The sequence below is a fragment of the Oncorhynchus kisutch genome, linkage group LG6 (genome assembly GCF_002021735.2).
Source record: "Oncorhynchus kisutch isolate 150728-3 linkage group LG6, Okis_V2, whole genome shotgun sequence".
In the NCBI taxonomy this organism is placed as follows: Eukaryota; Metazoa; Chordata; class Actinopteri; order Salmoniformes; family Salmonidae; genus Oncorhynchus; species Oncorhynchus kisutch.
The window spans coordinates 59,792,640-59,810,882 of record NC_034179.2 but is presented as its reverse complement, the minus strand read 5'-3'; the positions used below and the strand labels follow the sequence as shown (position 1 = coordinate 59,810,882).

Genomic DNA, 18,243 nt, shown 5'->3' with positions numbered 1-18,243 from the left:
ATACATTTCAAGGTGTTCACAGTCGTTGGATGGGGTGTTGTGTGTAAAGTGGGGCACAGATAAAGAGGAGGGCATCAAGACATTCAAAATGGCTACAGGGATGGATGTGCAGGAGTCAAGGCTTGGGTCACGGGGTCTGGGATTCTGGGTGCCTCACCAGATGGTCTGGTGGGCACCACAGCATTTGTGGAGGTCAAATGGAGGGGACCTTACCATTGAAGAGGCAGTGAAGTTGAAGGATTTCTATATCCAGAAGAAAGGGTCTTACAGCCTCCGTGAAGACCATCCTTACTGGCACTTGGTCCAAGGTCAACTCCACGTCACTTGAAGGGACACCTGCTTCTTCGTTGTGTGGACCACCAAAAACCTCCATCACCATCCAGCGTGACGACCTCTGGCAGACTCCTATTGATCCTCCTGTCAGTCTCCGTTTTCAGGGAAGCCAATGGTCCAAAAATATTCCACATTGTACATACATACACTAGTCTCCCAGAATAGGTTACATTACATACAATTTTTGCTGAAAGCAGCTAACCAAAGTAATGTAGTTAACTTTATAATGGGCACATTGGGAATTTATATATGTGATGTTTAAATGATTTCTTACCCCGTGTCTTACTTGCTGAAGAACCCAGTCATCCCTGCCTCTACCTGACATTGTCGAAAAACAAGTGAACAATGAATAAATATGCATTTCAAGGCATTCACAGTTGTTGGATAGGGTGTTGTCTGGAAACAAATAATAGGCTCCTAGAATAGGTTATTATATTAAAGTTTTGCTCAAAGCAGCCTACTAAAGTAATATAATTAACGTAAGTTCAATCACAAAGGCTGGTCTGAGTGCATCTCTTCAGTTTCATTCAGTAGTACAACACAAATCATATTGCATTTTATCATGGGCACAGTAGGATTATAGATCTGTGATGTTTAAATTATCTTACCCCCAGAGTGAGAGTACATCCATTCCAGAAGATCTCCTTGGTGCAAGTGGCATTGATCATGCTCTGCTTCTCATGGGATGAGCAGGATGTTCCGCAAAGCCACACCTCATTTCTAAAATGTGGGGAAAAGGGGACATAAAGTCAACATTTCAATGCATCTACAAATTGATATCAAGTGATAAAATCTCAAATGTTCAATAAAAATGTAATGGAAAAACTGCACTTGTCCTCGTGAAAATGTTTATTAAAAATTCTACAGCTGTAATGTCATCAATCAAATCAAATTTTATTTATATAGCACAAACGCATTTCAAGCTGTTCAAAGTCATGCTTTGAAAGGCATATGGCACTTAACATCTTTCCTCTTGGCAGATCTCTACAGGTGACCAGGGGATTCTCTCTACCACATGTAAATGTCCCCATAGAGCTTATAAGTGTAGCCAGGCGGCACCATTGGCTATTTTTGCAGTTCACAATATCGGCTGTGAGGATGTGGAATGCAAGTGGAGGGAGCCAGCCGTGCCCAACCAGCTGGAGTCAGTGGATGATCTGTACCTGGTTTAAGACAACAACCCTCTGTCCCGAGAGCCCACAGAGAAGGATCTTCAGAGTCTAAGGAACCCTCTCCGGGGCAGGTTCAGTGGAGTGCATAGATAATAAACAGAGAATAGCAGAGGCGTAAAGGGGGGGGGGGGGGGGGGGCAAATAGTCTGGGTAGCCATTTGATTAGCTGTTCAGGAGTCGTATGGCTTGCTGGTAGAAGCTGTTGAGAAGCATTTTGTATCTAGACTTGGCACTCCGGTACCGCTTGCCATGAGGTAGCAGAGAGATCAGTCAATGACTATAAATATAGACTGTGGCTGGAGTCTTTAGGGCTTTCCTCTGACACCGCCTGGTATAGAGGTCCTGGATGGCAGGAAACTTGGCCCCAGTGATGTACTGGGCCGTACGTATGTAGTGCCTTGCGGTCAGAGGCCGAGCAGTTGCCATACCAGGCAGTGATGCAACCAGTGATGCTCTTGATGGTGCAGCTGTTGAACCTTTTGAGGATCTGAGGAACACAAATCTTTTCAGTCTCCTGAGGGGGAATAGGGTTTGTTGTGCCCTCGGACCATGTCAGTTTGTTGGTGATGTGGACACCAAGGAACTTGAGGCTCTCAACCTACTCCACTACAGCCCTGTCAATGGGGGCATGCTCGGTCCTCCTTTTTCTGTAGTCCACAATCATGTCCTTTGTCTTGATCACATTGAGGGAGAGGTTGTTGTCCTGGCACCACATGGCCAGGTCTCTGACCTCCTCCCTATAGGCTGTCATATTGTTGTCGTGATCAGGCCTACCACTTGTGTCATCAGCAAACTTGGTGTTGGGAGTCGTGCCTGGCCATTCAGTCATGAGTGAACAGGAAGTACAGGAGGGGACTGAGCATGCACCCCTGAGGGGCCCCCGTGTTGAGGATCAGCGTGGCAGATGTGTTTTTACATAACCTTACCACCTGGGGGCATCAGGAAGTCCAGGGACCTTTCCATTGAAGAGGCAGTGATGTCAAAGGATTTCTATATCCAGGAGGAGGGAGGGTCTTACAGCCTTCGTGAAGACCATCCTTACCGGCACCAGGTCCAAGGGCAGCGCCACATCACTGGAAGGGACAATTCCTTCTTCTTTGTGTGGACCACCAAAGCCTCCATTACCATCCCCATCCAGTGTGACAACCTCTGGCAGACTCATATTACTGGACTGGAGGAGTTTTTTAAGGACCACATGCTTCCAAAGTAGGCACCGCAACAGTGAACATCTGTAAATATCTTGTAAATACTTTTTGCACATATTAGTTTTTCTTACCTTGAAGTTTTATTCCAATGTTTTTTGGGGGGGCGCTGGATCAGCGTCTTCTTTGCACCACCTGTCAGTACCTGTTTTCTGGGAAGCAAATGGTCCAAAAATATTACACATAGTTCACACACACACTTGGCTCCCATAATAGGTTATATTACATTCAAGTTTTGCGCAAAGCAGCCAACAGTAAGGTAGTTAACGTAAGTTCAATCACAAGGGCTGGTCTGAGTGCATCTCCTCACAGTTTCATTCAGTAGTACAACACAATTCACATTGCATTTTTATCATGGGCACAGTGGGAATTTCTATCTGTGAAGTTTAAATGATTTCTTACCCCCTTTGTTTTGTGGAGCTTCAGTTTCTGCTAAATGCAGGATGGGAGAGACATCACTTCTCCTTGCTCAGGGTGGCAATTGATCATACTTCTCGTGGGGTGAGCCTGATGTTCCGCATGTCACGTCTCATGTATAAAACATGTGGAAAAGCGGACAGGCAAAACTGAGACATCTACAAATTCAATGTTTTACACAATATTGTATCATATTTGATGAGTTACTGAATTGTTCGTCCACAGGCTTGATGTGCTGTAGTCTCCACAACCACATCACCCTGGCACAGGATGTCCATGCACAGGATGGTCTGAGGGAGGCACTCCTGTTGGAATGGAAAACAAAGAGACATTTGGTCAATGGTGGGTATTTTTCAATGCTGTATCAACTTTATCTGTACAGAAAATGCATTGTTTATCCTAACACAACCCCACCTTCGACAATGTGACAACTCGTCCCTTAACACCAAACCCTCATGCCTCGTTGTTCTCGTTTCCCAACCAACAGCTACTGCTCTGATGAGTGTGCCTTGGAGGTTAACAGCAAGTCTGCACCAGCACATTACTATAACGCAGACAAGGTGGGATGAATTTCAGGATTTTTACATCTTTTAGTCAAGCATTTGCCCTATCAACATGGATCCCATTTCTCGCTGTCTTTTGTGAGATGCATCTCACGCTCTATGAACCTTTGTGGTTCAGGAATGTTCACAGTAATTCCTGCATGCGTCAAGCTCTGGATCAAGAAGCCTTTGTCTGGGCCTCCTGGGTGTCTCTGGTGGCGCAGCTAGCACTGCGATGCAATGCCTTAGACCACTGCGCCACCAGAGATTCTGGGTTCGAGCCCAGGCTCTGTCGCAGCCGGCCGCGACCGGGAGGTCCATGGGGCGACACACAGTTGGCCAAGCGTCGTCCGGGTTTGGCCGGCAGGGATATCTTCGTCTCATTGCGCACTAGCGACTCCTGTGGCGGAGTGCACGCTGACCAGGTCGCCAGGTGTACGGTGTTTCCTCCGACACATTGGTGCGGCACATAGGTGCGGCAGGCTTCCGGGGTGGATGTGCGTTGTGACAAGAAGCAGTGCGGCTTGGTTGGGTTGGGTTTCGGAGGACATATGGCTCTCGAACTGTAACTACTACCAGTTGGATACCACAAAATTGGGGAGAAAAAAGGGGTTTAAAAAAAGAAGCCTTTGTCTGACAAAAATCATGTCTCCAGACATGAAGACATGAAAATCTTCTCAATTGTGCGTCGCCCCATGGACCTCCCAGTCATTGAAAGCACCATGGCAGTACAGTCAATGACCATCCTGCAGTTTCCGCTGGACCCATGAAAAGACACAAGCACGTCATCACCAAATTTGGTGGCGAGTGAAAATGCCGTCTTCTTCTTCAATGAAGTTTAACGGTGGTTTGCATCCAATAAATGTTACATTATCGCATCCAACTAGGCTGTAGAATAATTCCCTTATACTTTGCTGACAATAAATAAATAAATACAGTTGAAGCCAGAAGATTACATACACCTTAGCCAAATAAACTTACTCAGTCTTTCACAATTCTTGACATTTAAACATCCGAATCGTCTGAATGTGTAACTATAAAACCAACTTTACCTTGGTAATTCGTCACTCGTTCATCCCGCAATGATTGTGTTTTCAGGCACCGGTAGCTTGTGGGTGCTTTTATGCCCTGCAGTCAATTATGAGTGCATGTTTACTTACTAAATATATCATTATTAATATTCACCTACTGCACTGTATGATAGCTAGCAAATTAATTAGCTAATGCCTAGCTGGAACTACTGAAGGAAAATGATAACCAAACAAAAGTGTTTACTTTTTGCATTAGTACCACAATTTATAACTTATTTGCATTCGCTTATACTTACACTTGTATGTTGACTTCTCCATTGATGTTGTTTTTAAGTTTTCCCGGAATTTAAAAAAGTTGTATTTAACCTTGATCTAATTAGGCTAGTCAGTCAAGAACAAATTCTTATTTACAATGACGGCCTACCCTGGCCAAACCCAGACGACGCTGGGCCAATTGTGCGCCGCCCTATGGGACTCCCAATCACGGCTGGATGTGATACAGCCTGGATTTGAACCAGGGACTGTAGTAAACGCCACTTGTACAATCGTCGCGAATTGAATTATGGGGAGTTTCAGGCCCCGGAGTGAACATAATTGTACACTCGCAAAGCCGACAAAAAACGAGGGCTGAGGGGCTTACGTTGCAAACGTCCCTTGCTTGGCTAATCATTTGGACCACCCACCAAAATGGCGACGAGGATTCCCCTAAGGGTAAGTGGGCGAGGGTGTGTCTTTTAAGTGTTTTGACCGTATGTTGACTTTGAAACGCAGCCTTGAAGTTCTTCTTTATCAAGAACTGGCGTGGCGCTCTTCCAACCACCACCCTTCTCCGCCTCTGGAGCTAACGCTCTCTGCCAGTCCTCAGACCCTCCTATCCGCAAGTTTCTACGAGAGCTTTGCTCCGAGTGGAAACGCTTAACCGGATGCTTCAGATTTATACATCCGCTAAAACATCATTGTTCTTTGTTACGTGTATCCTAGCTATTTCGCTTCCGCGAGTCCGTTCGTTGTTTTGATCAGCTGACTGCAGCATTCTCACATGATTCCATCCGTTGTTGGAATTCTCACTGACTGCGACTTGACTGTTTTCTGTGGGGCAAGTATTCGATTTATTCAAAAGAAAGATGAGCTATCTTATTCGTTTACAGCTGAGATCAGACCAACGTTTTCATGTAAAACATTGATGTACGTTTACATGCATAGTAATAATCCTATATTAAACAGTTTACACCGACTATGGAAATGGTCATGTAAAAACCTTACTCTGGTTATCTCAATCGGTGTAAGGTAAAAATTGAAATAAACGTACACCGAAATCCTTCGAATTATTCGGACATGTAAACAGCTTAATCCGCGTTCCAGCGGTATATTTATTCTGCGCATGTGCTATCACGAGCAGCGCAAGACTTCCTCTTATGCGCGAGTGACGTGTGCTCGGAAAAACTGAAAGTATGCATCAGATAAATATTAATGCAACAGTTTCAAGATTTTACTGCGTTACAGTACATATAGGGAAATCAGTCAATTGAAATAAATTCATTAGGCCCTAATCCATGGATTTTACATGATTTGGGAGCCAGGCCCGGCCACTGGGGAGCCAGGCCCAGCCAATCAGAATTTGTTTTCCCCACAAAAGGGCTTTATTACAGACAAATACTCGTTTCATCAGCTGTCTGGGTAGATGGTCGCTGATGATCCCGCAGGTGAAGAAACCGGATGTGGAGGTCCTGTGCTGGTGTGGTTACACATGGTCTGTGGTTTTTAGTCCAGTTGGATGTAATGCCAAATTCTCTAAAACGACTTTGGAGGCAGTTTATGGTAGAGAATTGAACATTCAACAGCTCTGGTTGACATTCCTGCAGTCAGCATTCCAATTGCACACTCCCTCAAAATTTGAGACATCTGTGGCATTGTGTTGTGTGACAAAACTGCACATTTTAGAGTGGCCTTTTATTGTCCACAGCACAAGGTGTACCTGTGTAATGATCCTGCTGTTTAATCAGCTTCTTGATATGCCACACCTGTCAGGATTGTCTTGGCAAAGGAGAAATGCTTACTAACGGATGCCCCAAAAAATAGCACAACATTTGAGATTATTGAACATTTCTGGGATCTTTTCCATCAGCTCGTGAAACATGGGACCAACACTTTACATGTTGCATTTATATTTTTGGTCAGTATAGTTTTACACTTTTATGATATGACTGCCTTTGTGCAGTTGAATTTCTGAATTTTGTCTTTTGTATTATAAATTCTATACATTCGTTCATACTGGATTAAGAGTACATTTTCTTTAACTTTAATTTAGTTGGTTATGCTCCAGCTTTCTCTCCAACTTGTGCCAACATCAGTTCTTTTTTATTAAGTCTTGGTTCCAATAGTTAATATTTTTTTCCTAAGAGATTGTCAGTTGGATATACTCTCAGCAAGGTTGTTGTATATCTTCTCGGTCATATGAACATAATTTTATGACTCAAATAAGATTCCCTTAAGGTTGATCTGAGGTCTAAAAGATTTCAAATACACATTTTGTGATATGTAACTTTTAAGTTGCATGTATTTGAAACTATGCTCTCTGCAAGGTATGTCCAACATTGCTTTTATTCTGTCATGGAAATACATATATTTCCTGTTATCATGTAATTTATGGTGTCTTTGCCTTCCTACACACTGTTGTTATTCATTAATAGACTAACACTGTATTCAAATGGTTTTAGTGTTAGATTCTTATCAGATCTGTTCTAGGGTGAAATAAAATGCAATGACAACATGGGGGTCAAAGTCAAATGTTGCACCTTCAGCATTGTACAATGTTGTTATAGGAAGGTTCTTACATTGGTGTGTCTGTTTATGGTGGTGGGTTGGTGTACTGATTATCCCAGATGTGATATGTAACCTGAAGAATAAAGACGGAACAGTTGGCTATTCAAGGTTTTACAGGTTGGTACTGTAATAGTGTACTGTAATAGTGTAACTCTTCAAAGGCTTTCTTTGATAACTTGTCTGTACTGTTCTTTGGCTGTTATTTATAGAGAGAGTCTTTCTGAAGTGACTACACTTCAGGAGAGGTGACATAGCGTATTGTGGAAGATGCCTACCAATAAGTCTGTGTCGAAGGCGCCGATCACCCAGTTCGTCAACTGCAGGATACTAAGAGATCACAAGCTGCAGAGGTACATCACAAATGAACACACAAGCACGTGGATATGAACATACACACACATGTAAAATAAATACCATTACATGTAAAACAAGCGTTGTTACGATGTGTGTTACTGTGTGTGTGACAGGGTTTGTTTGATAATGTGTGTATTGTTCCTGTCTTTCCTCCAGAGAGGATCTGTGGGTGCGGGAAGGGCGGATCCTAGACCCAGAGAAGTTGTTCTTTGATGAGGAAGGCTACGCAGATCAACGTGTTGACTGTGAAGGCCTCATCATCGCTCCTGGGTTCATTGACGTTCAGATCAATGGTTAGTCTTTTTTTTGGGGGGGGGGGGGGATAATTCACTCCAGGGACTGTCCCTAATTCAATTGCAGGTATGGACTTCTTAAATCTTTATTTGCTAAAACTAACACAGCCTGTGAGCTGTTTCTCTCACCAGAACAAGGAAGCCATTGGATACAGGATTTTCCAAACTCAATCAATGATCCATTGTTTTACACCCACAGGAGGATATGGCATCGACTTCTCGCAAGCAACCAGTAATGTCAGAGGAGGTGTGGCCCTAGTAGCCAAGAAAATCTTGGAGCATGGTGTCACCTCTTTTTTACCCACCCTAGTCACCTCCCCTCCAAACATCTACCACAAGGTAGGCACCACCTCAACACCTGTCCTCTCAACAACATGTCCCGTTTCTCACCATTGTCTCACATACACTTTATGACCAAAAGTATGTGGACACATGCTCGTCGAACATCTCATTCCAAAATCATGGGCGTATGGAGTTGGTCCCCCCTTTGCTGATATAACAGCCTCCACTATTCTGGGAAGGCTTTCCACTAGATGTTGGAACATTGCTGCAGGGACTTGCTTCCATTCAGTCACAAGAGCATTAGTGAGGCGGGGCAGTGATGTTGGGCGATTAGGCCTGGCTCGCAGTTGGCATTCCAATTCATCCCAAAGGTGTTCGATGGGGTTGAGGTCAGGGCTCTGTGCAGGCCAGTCAAGTTCTTCCACACCGATCTCAACAAACCATTTCTGTATGGACCTTGCGTTATGCACAGGGGCATTGTCATGCTGAAACAGGAAAGAGTTGACCAGGGCAGCTCTAGCAGGGTAGAAATTTGACGAACTGACTTGTTGGAAAGGTAGCATCCTATGATGGTGCCATGTTGAAAGTCACTGAGCTCTTTAGTTGAAAGTCACTGAGCTCTTTAGTTGAAAGTCACTGAGCTCTTTAGTTGAAAGTCACTGAGCTCTTTAGTTGAAAGTCACTGAGCTCTTTAGTTGAAAGTCACTGAGCTCTTTAGTAGAAAGTCACTGAGCTCTTTAGTAGAAAGTCACTGAGCTCTTTAGTAGAAAGTCACTGAGCTCTTTAGTAGAAAGTCACTGAGCTCTTTAGTAGAAAGTCACTGAGCTCTTTAGTAAGGTCATTCTACTGCTAATGTTTGTCTATAGAGATTGCATGGCTGTGTGCTTGATTTTATACGCCTGTCAGCAACCGATGTGGCTGAAGTAGCCTAATCCACTAATATGAAGGGGTGTCCACATACTTTTGTAAATATAGTGTATGTCATTAGTGACTCCCATTCAAATGTGTTTCAAATAGTGTTGGTTTTCTTTCAAATACTTGAGCTGTGGTGGATTGATCTTGTCTGGCGCAATGTGAATTGTTAGATACTACTGCACTGTTGGAGCTAGGAACACAAGCATTTCGCTACACCCACAATAACATCTGCTTAATATGTGTATGTGACCAATAAAATGTGATTTGATTTGGATCCAAATAGTTTCAAATATGCAAACCACACCCACCTGGCCTGGCACTCCAGGCAGGCTCGATCAAATTCTTATGTATTGCTTATGAATGCAATATTTATGCTGTTATGAAATCCTTTCAAGTACAATACCTGTTTTCTAGGTCTTGTCTGAGGTTAAAGTTCACAGTGGAGGAGTGGAGGGAGCTGGAGTTCTGGGTAAGGATGCAGTCAGGAAGGATGTAGACACATCTTCATATGTCTGATTGGTCCTTATATCTGGACATGATATCCAATACTGTATTCCATATAACTGTATGGTGATAGAGGAAATGTTATAAAACAGTGTGATATGCTGAAATGTGTTGTCTCTTTTACTCCATTACACATTCTGTGAATATTTCATATTTCTGCCCTTTTTTGTCCATTTCGCCGTCTCTACCCCCACCTCCTCGCTCTCTCTCAAGGCTGTCATCTAGAAGGTCCATTCATCAGTTTAGAGAAGAAGGGAGCCCACCCGGAGCAGTACCTGCGCTCCTTCCAGTCGGGCGGCATGTTGGACCTGATTGAGACCTACGGGACCCTGGATAACGTTGCCATGGTGACGTTGGCCCCCGAGCTACCCAACAGTGAGAAGGTGGTTAGAGAGCTGGCTCAGAGGGGAATCACTGTTTCTCTAGGTAGGTGAATTAAACTGGGAATAGGATACCCTTTATGTAGGCCTATGACGTCAGCTTATGCATGATTTAAATGTGAAGCATCTATGTAGGCCTTATGCATGTTTTATGAATCATCACTGTGCATCACTGTGTCTCTAGGTAGGTGTAGTATTCTGGGAATGGGAATCAAATCTAATTTATATGTATGACTTAGATACTCCTCTTTGTGTGCATGCTGGGAATGACATAGTCTTTATACTGTATGTATTACATCTGCTCCTAAATGTTTTATTAAGCATCTATATAGGCCTTATAAAGGGTTTATGAAGACTTATTTTAAACAACAGAAAACCAGGCTGTTGATTCAATCCAATAGACATCTCCTGTCTGTAAGCAGGAGGTTGCCACACTGTGTAGGATGATGTGATACCACTAAGTGTACCTGTCGACCGATTCCACGTGTAGGACACTCTGTAGCCAACCTATCCCAAGCTGAGGAGGCTGTGCAGAACGGAGCTTCATTCATCACACATCTCTTCAATGCTATGCTGCCTGTGAGTAATATAACACAGCATCATATTGTATTATGTTTTCCATTTAGCACAGTGAAGTCGGAAGTTTACATGCACCTTAGCCAAATACATTTAAACTCAGTATAATTTTTTTTACAATCCCTGACATTTAATCCTAGTAAAAATTCCCTGTCTTAGGTCAGTTAGGATCACCACTTCATTTTAAGAATGTGAAATGTCAGAATAATAGTAGAGTGAATGATTCATTTCACGCTTTTTCAGTTCTGCCCACAAATTGTCTATAGGTTTGAGGTCATGGCTTTTTGATGGCCACTCCAATACTTTGACTTTGTTGTCCTTAAGCTATTTTGCCACAACTTTGGAAGTATGCTTGGGGTCATGTGTCCATTTGGAAGACTCATTTGCGACCAAGCTTTAACTTCCTGACTGATGTCTTGAGATGTTGTTTCAAGATTTTCCATTTTCCATCCTCATGACGCCATCTATTTTGTGAAGTGCACCAGTCTCTCCTGCAGCAAAGCACCCCCACAACATGATGCCACCCCGTGCTTCACGGTTGGGATGGTGTTCTTTGGTTTGCAAGCCTCCCCTTTTCCTCCATCCTCCAGATGGTCATTATGGCCAAACAGTTCTATTTTTGTTTCATTAGACCAGAGAACATTTCTGCAAAACGTACGATCTTTGTCTCCATGTGCAGTTGCAAACCGTAGTCTGGCATTTTTATGGAGGTTTTGGAGCAGTGGCTTCTTCCTTGCTGAGTGGCCTTTCAGGTTATGTTGATATGGGACTCATTTTTACTGTGGATATAGATACTTTTGTACCTGTTTCCTCCAGCATCTTCACAAGGTCCTTCGCTGTTGTTCTGGGATTGATTTGCACTTTTCGCACCAAAGTACGTTCATCACTTGGAGATAGAACGTGTCTCCTTCCTGAACGGTATGACGGCTGCGTGGTCCCATGGTGTTTATACTTCATACTATTGTTTGTACAGATGAACGTGGTGTTCTGGTGTTTGGAAATTGCTCCCAAGGATGAACCAGACTTGTGGAGGTCTACAATTGTTTTTCTGAGGTCTTGGCTTTTCTTTTGCTTTTCCCATGATGTCAAGCAACGAGGCACTGAGTTTGAAGGTAGGCCTTGAAATACATCCTCAGGTACACCTCCAATATGCTTAACTAACATCATTTGAGTCAATCAGAAGCTTCTAAAGCCATGACATAATTTTCGGAAATTTTCCAAGCTGTTTAAAGGCACAGTCAACTTAGTGTATGTAAACTTCCGACCCACTGGAGTTGTGATACAGTGGAATAATCTGTCTGTAAACAATTGTTGGAAAAATTACTTATGTCATGCACAAAGTAGGTGTCCAAAACGACTTGCCAAAACTATAGTTTGCTAACAAGAAATTTGTGGAGTGGTTGAAAAACGAGTTTTAATGACTCCAACCTAAGTCTATGTAAACTTTCGACTTCAACTGTACATTTTTAGTATGTACTGTATGTTAGTTTTCATATGTGAGTGTAGTACAATCCTCTGTTTCTCCCTCCAGTAACATCGCTGTCTGACGTTTTACTGGACAACCCTTATAGGAGAATCTTGCTTTTTTACCACCAAAGACACATTTCACTTTCAACTTTATCTGCAACGTTATAATCAATTTTTTTGCAACTTGAATGATACATCTCCGTCCATTCTAGCAGCAGGCTACACGGAGTATGGAACAGCTGGATAAGGGAAACGGCTGGAGACAAAATGTACAAAATGTACAGTTATATTACAAAATGTAATATAACGTTGCTTATAAAATTTGGAATGACACAATTTCATGTGTACAACATCTGAAGACCTGCATCACTACACTGATAGTGTTTCTGTTTCTCAAACCATACAGTAATAATAGGAGAGAAGTGTAAATGTGGTTAATGAGTAACCTGTCCACCTCTGGGTGTGGTCAGCCAAATCACCGACATACGGTCTACACTATACTGTTGGACACATGCTTGAGATGCCTTGCCAAGTCTATTCAACTACAGTTTCACAATGCTACTGTAATAATGTAATGAAAGATGATGGTTGTTTCTCTCTGTTGCCATGGTGACCGCGATGGGTTAGTTTCACCATCGAGACCCGGGCATTGTGGGTCTCCTCACAAGCGACCAGGTTCCCCAGGACCGGACAGTCTTCTACGGAATGATTGCTGATGGCATCCACACCAACTCTGCCGCCCTGCGTATCGCCCACAGAGCACACCCTACAGGTCTGTGTAAGAACTACACGCACAGCTTCTGTGTGTGTGTGTGTGTGTGTGTGTGTGTGTGTGTGTGTGTGTGTGTGTGTGTGCTCTGATGTGTCTCTCTGTGTGTGTGGGGTTGTGTTGGAGTGTTTATTGGAGTCTTCTGTTGTAATGCTGTGAGTTTCAGTCTTGAAACCAGAAGTTGTTCAAGCAATGTCAGGTATAATATGCATACTAATTGCAAGAAATCTATGGCAATGCTTGTGTTGGCTTAATATGTTTGTCCTACAGGTCTAGTGTTGGTGACTGATGCCATCACAGCGATGGGTCTACCTCCGGGCCGCCACACCTTGGGTCAGCAAGTCATTGAGATCCAGGGGCTCCATGCTTATGTAGCAGGTCAGAATCTCTTTTGTAAGGTGTAAACAACTTTTTCCCGAAGCTGTCTCTAAAACGGTCTTTTATCATAGGCACCAAGACGCTCAGTGGCAGTATAGCCACAATGGACATGTGTGTCAGGCACTTCAAACAGGCTTCAGGTGAGTGTGTGTGTGTTAGTAAAAGGGCTTCTTACAAAAGTTATTCAGTCCTTCTAAATATGTGGTTACTTACTACATGTGTGCATGCGTGCAGGGCCGGACTACCACATTTGGGTCCCTAGGTCATCGACCTCCAGGGGGCCCCCCACCCCCTTTTAGGAAAATGGCTAACTTATTGCATTTTAACACAACATTTTTTTGTTGCACTTTTATAATGCTCTTGTAGCAGTTTTAAAGCTAATGTCCTGCTGTTCTAAACATTTTACCTTGATGCTGAGAGAATTTTGCCATGTATGCAGGGCCCCCGACCTCCAGGGCCCCTGACCTCCAGGGGGCCCCCAAAGATAAAAATGAATAACATTTGGTTGGGGGCTCCCTGAAGGTTGGGGGCCCCGGAGCACGTGCCCTGCATTCCCATTCGGTAATCCGGCCCTGTTTGTGTTGACAGGCTGCAGTGTGGAGCAAGCCCTGGAGGCAGCGTCACTCCACCCGGCACAGCTCCTGGGCATCACCCGTTGTAAAGGCACCCTGGACTATGGGGCAGACGCAGGTGATATACACACACACACACACCTAAAGCGGCAGGGTAGCCTAGTGGTTAGAGCGTTGGACTTGTAAGCGGAAGGTTTCAAGTTCAAACCCCCAAGCTGACAAGGTACAAATCTGTCGTTCTGCCCCTGAACAGGCAGTTAACCCACTGTTCCTAGGCTGTCATTGAAAATAAGAATTTGTTCTTAACTGACTTGCCTAGTTAAATAAAAAATAATTAAAAAAAAAAAAGTAAGCGACTGTAAAGGCCCCCTGGACTAGGGGCAGATGCAGGTGAGAAAGTAAACAGCAAGAGGGCGGTCTTGCTCTGTCTACTCCAGGGTTGTCAAACTCAATTCTTGGAGGGCTGAATGTCTACAGGTTTTCTCCCCTCCCCCCCTGATTAAGGTCATTGATTAGTCTCCTCAACTGGTTGTTAGGTCAGGGGTTTTCAAACCTCTTTTTTTCTCCATAAATGTGAGAAAAAATGTCTGGTGGTCCCGAAGAGATTTTTGAAAACAACTGGTCTAGGTCTTGTGTGTGGTGTAGGAAGAAGCACTAAATAGTAAAACATGTCCCCCTCTCTCCCCCGTTAGATCTCGTTCTGCTGGATGATGCTATCAATGTCAGAGCCACCTACATCGCAGGCCAGGAAGTGTGGAGGAAATGACATCATAATAATCAGTCCCCCACCGCTGCTCCACCCACCCACGTGGACCAAATGGGTATCTCCCAAATGGCATCCTATTCCCTTAATAGTGCACTACTTTTGACCAGAACAGAGCATCATAAAGGGAATAGGGTGCCATTTGGGACATAATCAATGCCTGGCTGCATTGTGCTGGACACTCATCTCAGACCCTAGATGGCACCACTCTATAAGAAGAATTTTGGATGTAGCACAAAGAAGTGCACTATGTAGGGAATAGGGTGCTATTTGAGCTGCATCCTGGTAAAATGGAGCCACTTGTAAAATGCTACAGTATAGAATTCAATAGTTTTGTGCTATATTTTTATTGACATTTTGCATTAAGACACTTAACACAACATATACTGCATTGAAATTATTTTAATAATCTGTTTGATACATGGGAACATAGCACTGGGGTAACGCAGTTTCTCTGGACCCCAGCAAGGTTAGATCCCTCCCTAAAATAAAACAAAATCTTAAGTGTCAGCCAGAAAGCCACTCATAAAGCCACTCATAAAGTATAGACTACCGATCGTTCATGGTTCATGGTCCATGGTGCTGAAATTGTGACATATCTATGCAGCTGCATGCATATCGAATCGATGATAGGATTTCTGTGGTGCCAGGGCATGTAAAGCTTTGCTTTAGGTAATGGATCAATGTTTATTGTTAGGCCTATTTGTTCATCATTTTCTCATGTTAAGCCTAACATTTCACAAAGCTATACACGGTGTTGCAATGCTGACATTTTTTTGCTGCAGACTGATGGCAATAATGTAATTACTTGTTAAGTAATTCAAGTTATAAATTCAGATTGCAGAGTGTAAAATGTATTTGCGATGCAACAGCATACTAATCAGCTACCAATTGATTTAGTAAAATATATTGTACAACTGTCCAGTATAGGCTACCGGAACCTGCATGACATGAGCTGTTCTCGATCTCTCCCAGCTTGGATAGAAAGTTGTTGTGCATAAAACTAGTCTATTAAAGGGATAATCCACCCCAATAAATAAAATCATAAAACTCCTGTCAATTTGGTGAAAGCCTATGTTCTATTAGTGGGTAAAATTCTAATGTTCCATGATTTAACGTCTGTGATCGGCCTGTGAAAATCAGGAAATTGTGTAGGAACGTGACATAGCTATATAATTAGATGCCTTTTTGGCTGTGAGCTCACAATTGCTTGTTAGACACTGGGATTGTTTATGCTTTATTCAAGTCTGACCATCGCTCAAGTACAAACACAGGACCCACGTTCCCAAACCCTAAACAAGGTACAACGTTTAAGCATGATTTTACTTCCTTTATAGAATTAATTAAATATATGCTGTATCTAATATAATACTATAATAGACTCTTATCACACAACTGTAACTGTTTTCTTTTCACCAATTGGTTGGTGAAAATCCCTGATCCCTGATGTTGCTACTCTGTTCCACTATGCTCTGGGCCTAAGAGTGACTGAAAGTGATGCAATAGTCCACTCGAAAACTTGTCTCACATTTTGATTCTCTAGATCAGGTATTCACAAACTAGAGTACGCACAATGCCGTCGGGGGGCACGCCAAATAAAAATGAGTTTCTTCATATTTTCAAACAGTACATTTATATTTTCCAACAGGGGTATACTTTTGAGCGAGTTTTTTTTCTTCTCGCCTGAGTAGCCTCGTTTCACTGCCAAAAATAAATTAAACCATCTAGTGTTCAGCAGAATAACAACACAATATCGATTTACAGGTAGCCTAGTCAAATAATTAACATCCAATCACATTAACTGTTACTCTCTCACGGGAAACCTTCACTCTTGCACAGACTTAGAAATGATACATGACAATTTGAAAAATAAGCCACGGAAGTTTTTTGAGCGAGAATAAAGACGACTTTCAAGTAGTAAGGCATGTGTAAAAGCAAAAGATACCATTAATAAGAAGGGGCTAGAAGCATGCTATATGGTGAGCTACCGAGTCGCTAGGACAGGCAGGCCCCATACTATTGTGGAGGACTTAATTCTTCCTGCTGCCGTGGATATGGCTGGGGAAAAAGGCCCAAAAAACTATACAGACAATGTCTTCATCAAACAACACTGTTTCACAACGCATCATTGACATGGCAGGAGATGTTTTGAAACAATTACTGCTTTGCATTCAAGCCAGTGAATTATATGCATTACAGCTGGATGAGTCAATAGACGTGTCGGGCCTGGCACAGCTCCTGGTATCTGTCTGTTATGTTTATGGGGGTCAGTTAAGGAAGACATCCTCTTCTGAAAACCAGGACAACATAAGAGGATTTTTTTTTTATAGTGCTGGACAGCTTTGTGACATCCAATGGAATTTGCATAGTCAAAATGTGTTGGTATCTGTACGGATGGCGCAAAAGCCATGACAGGGTGACATAGTGGAGTGGTAACGTGTATGCAAGCAGTTGCTCCCGACGCCACTTGGGTACACTGCAGCATCCATCGAGAGGCTCTTGCTGCCAAGGGAATGCCTGACAGCTTGAAAGATGTTTTGGACACTACAGTGAAAATGGTTAACTTTGTTAAAGCAAATCCCCTGAGCTCTTGTGTATTTTCTGCATTATGCAATGATTTCGGTAGTGACCATGTAATGCTTTTACAACATACAGAAGTGCGCTGGTTATCAAGGGGCAAAGTATTGACACGTTTTTTTTTAAATTGAAAGAAGAGCTTAAAGTTTTTTTACTGACCATAATTTTCACTTGTCTGACCACTTGCATGATGACGTTTCTCACACGACTGGCCTTTCTGGGTGATGTTTTTTCTCGCCTGAATGATCTGAATCTAGGATTACATACAGGGACTCTCCACAACTATATTCAATGTGCGGGACAAAATGGAGGCTATGATTAAGAAGTTGGAGCTCTTTTCTGTCTGCATTAACAAGGACAACACACAGGTCTTTCCATCATCGTATGATTTGTTTGTGTGCAAATGAACTCAAGCTTACGTACCATGTCAAATGTGATATAGGGAAGCACCTGCATGAGCTGGGTGCGCAATTATGCAGGCTGTGGCTCGAGTGGTTAATGCCCTTGATTATATTTTTGGCCTTCCTGTGACATCGGGTGCTATAGGTGTCCCCAGTGGTGCGTTGGGAAGACCGCACCACCGTCTGGAGAGCCCTGCAGTTGCAGGCGGTGCAGTTGCCGTACCAGGCGGTGATACAGCCCGACAGGATGCTCTCAATTGTGCATCTGTAAAAGTTTGAGAGGGTTATAAGGGGCCAAGCCAAATTTCTTCAGCCTCCTGAGGTTGAAGAGGTGCAGTTGTGCCTTCATCACCACACTGGAGCCATTTTGTATTCTACATGAGTCAAATGTAATGGAGTCTGTTGCCCATGTTGTGAATGGTTGCTGTTTATACAAGGATTTCAATTTATGCAATCTTTTGAGCATGGATTAAATTAATTATTATTTTTGCA

The 18,243-nt window shown here is 43.1% G+C and overlaps 1 protein-coding gene and 1 long non-coding RNA gene across 8 annotated transcripts in view; one reads left to right on the top strand and one right to left on the bottom strand.

Annotated features, from left to right (window-relative positions):
* The window catches only part of LOC109893066 (uncharacterized), a 16,543-nt gene extending 10,465 nt beyond the window's left edge, over window positions 1–6,078 (bottom strand). Inside the window, exons 1-9 of one of the 5 annotated variants that reach the window (XR_004210354.1) lie at window positions 4,994–6,076; window positions 4,719–4,794; window positions 3,539–3,668; window positions 3,332–3,429; window positions 3,110–3,235; window positions 2,782–2,859; window positions 942–1,053; window positions 608–651; window positions 1–425 (exon numbers count right to left, since the gene is read on the bottom strand). The exon at window positions 1–425 is cut by the window's left edge and continues 664 nt beyond it. This is a non-coding gene — a long non-coding RNA (uncharacterized LOC109893066). Of the gene's footprint in view, window positions 426–607; window positions 652–941; window positions 1,054–2,781; window positions 2,860–3,109; window positions 3,430–3,538; window positions 3,669–4,718; window positions 4,795–4,993 lie in introns of all 5 variants that reach the window. The other 4 variants (XR_004210353.1, XR_004210352.1, XR_002255726.2 and 1 more) reach the window with 4 other exon arrangements.
* amdhd2 (amidohydrolase domain containing 2) lies at window positions 5,265–18,243 on the top strand. Of its 3 annotated transcripts, XM_031827029.1 has the most exons (13): window positions 5,465–5,793; window positions 7,580–7,637; window positions 7,730–7,870; window positions 8,031–8,167; window positions 8,367–8,506; window positions 9,779–9,833; window positions 10,082–10,294; window positions 10,739–10,827; window positions 12,919–13,063; window positions 13,331–13,438; window positions 13,510–13,578; window positions 14,027–14,128; window positions 14,703–18,243. In XM_031827029.1, exons 3-13 carry the CDS (start codon window positions 7,788–7,790, stop codon window positions 14,774–14,776), a joined length of 1,215 nt encoding a protein of 404 aa, XP_031682889.1. In that variant the 5' UTR covers window positions 5,465–5,793; window positions 7,580–7,637; window positions 7,730–7,787; the 3' UTR covers window positions 14,777–18,243. The 3 variants fall into 3 exon arrangements, with proteins under 3 accessions (XP_031682890.1, XP_031682889.1, XP_020341654.1); XM_031827030.1 differs by lacking the exons at window positions 5,465–5,793; window positions 7,580–7,637 and adding an exon at window positions 5,265–5,408; XM_020486065.2 differs by lacking the exon at window positions 7,580–7,637 and having other exon boundaries at window positions 5,650–5,793.

Bases quoted from the DNA above. Each gene is read 5' to 3' on its own strand.
- amdhd2 (XM_031827030.1), top strand. From the start codon at position 7,788: ATGCCTACCAATAAGTCTGTGTCGAAGGCGCCGATCACCCAGTTCGTC. The intron at 9,834-10,081 runs GTAAGGATGCAG...CTCTCTCTCAAG, and splicing joins GGAGGGAGCTGGAGTTCTGG to GCTGTCATCTAGAAGGTCCA. The intron at 13,439-13,509 runs GTCAGAATCTCT...CTTTTATCATAG, and splicing joins GCTCCATGCTTATGTAGCAG to GCACCAAGACGCTCAGTGGC.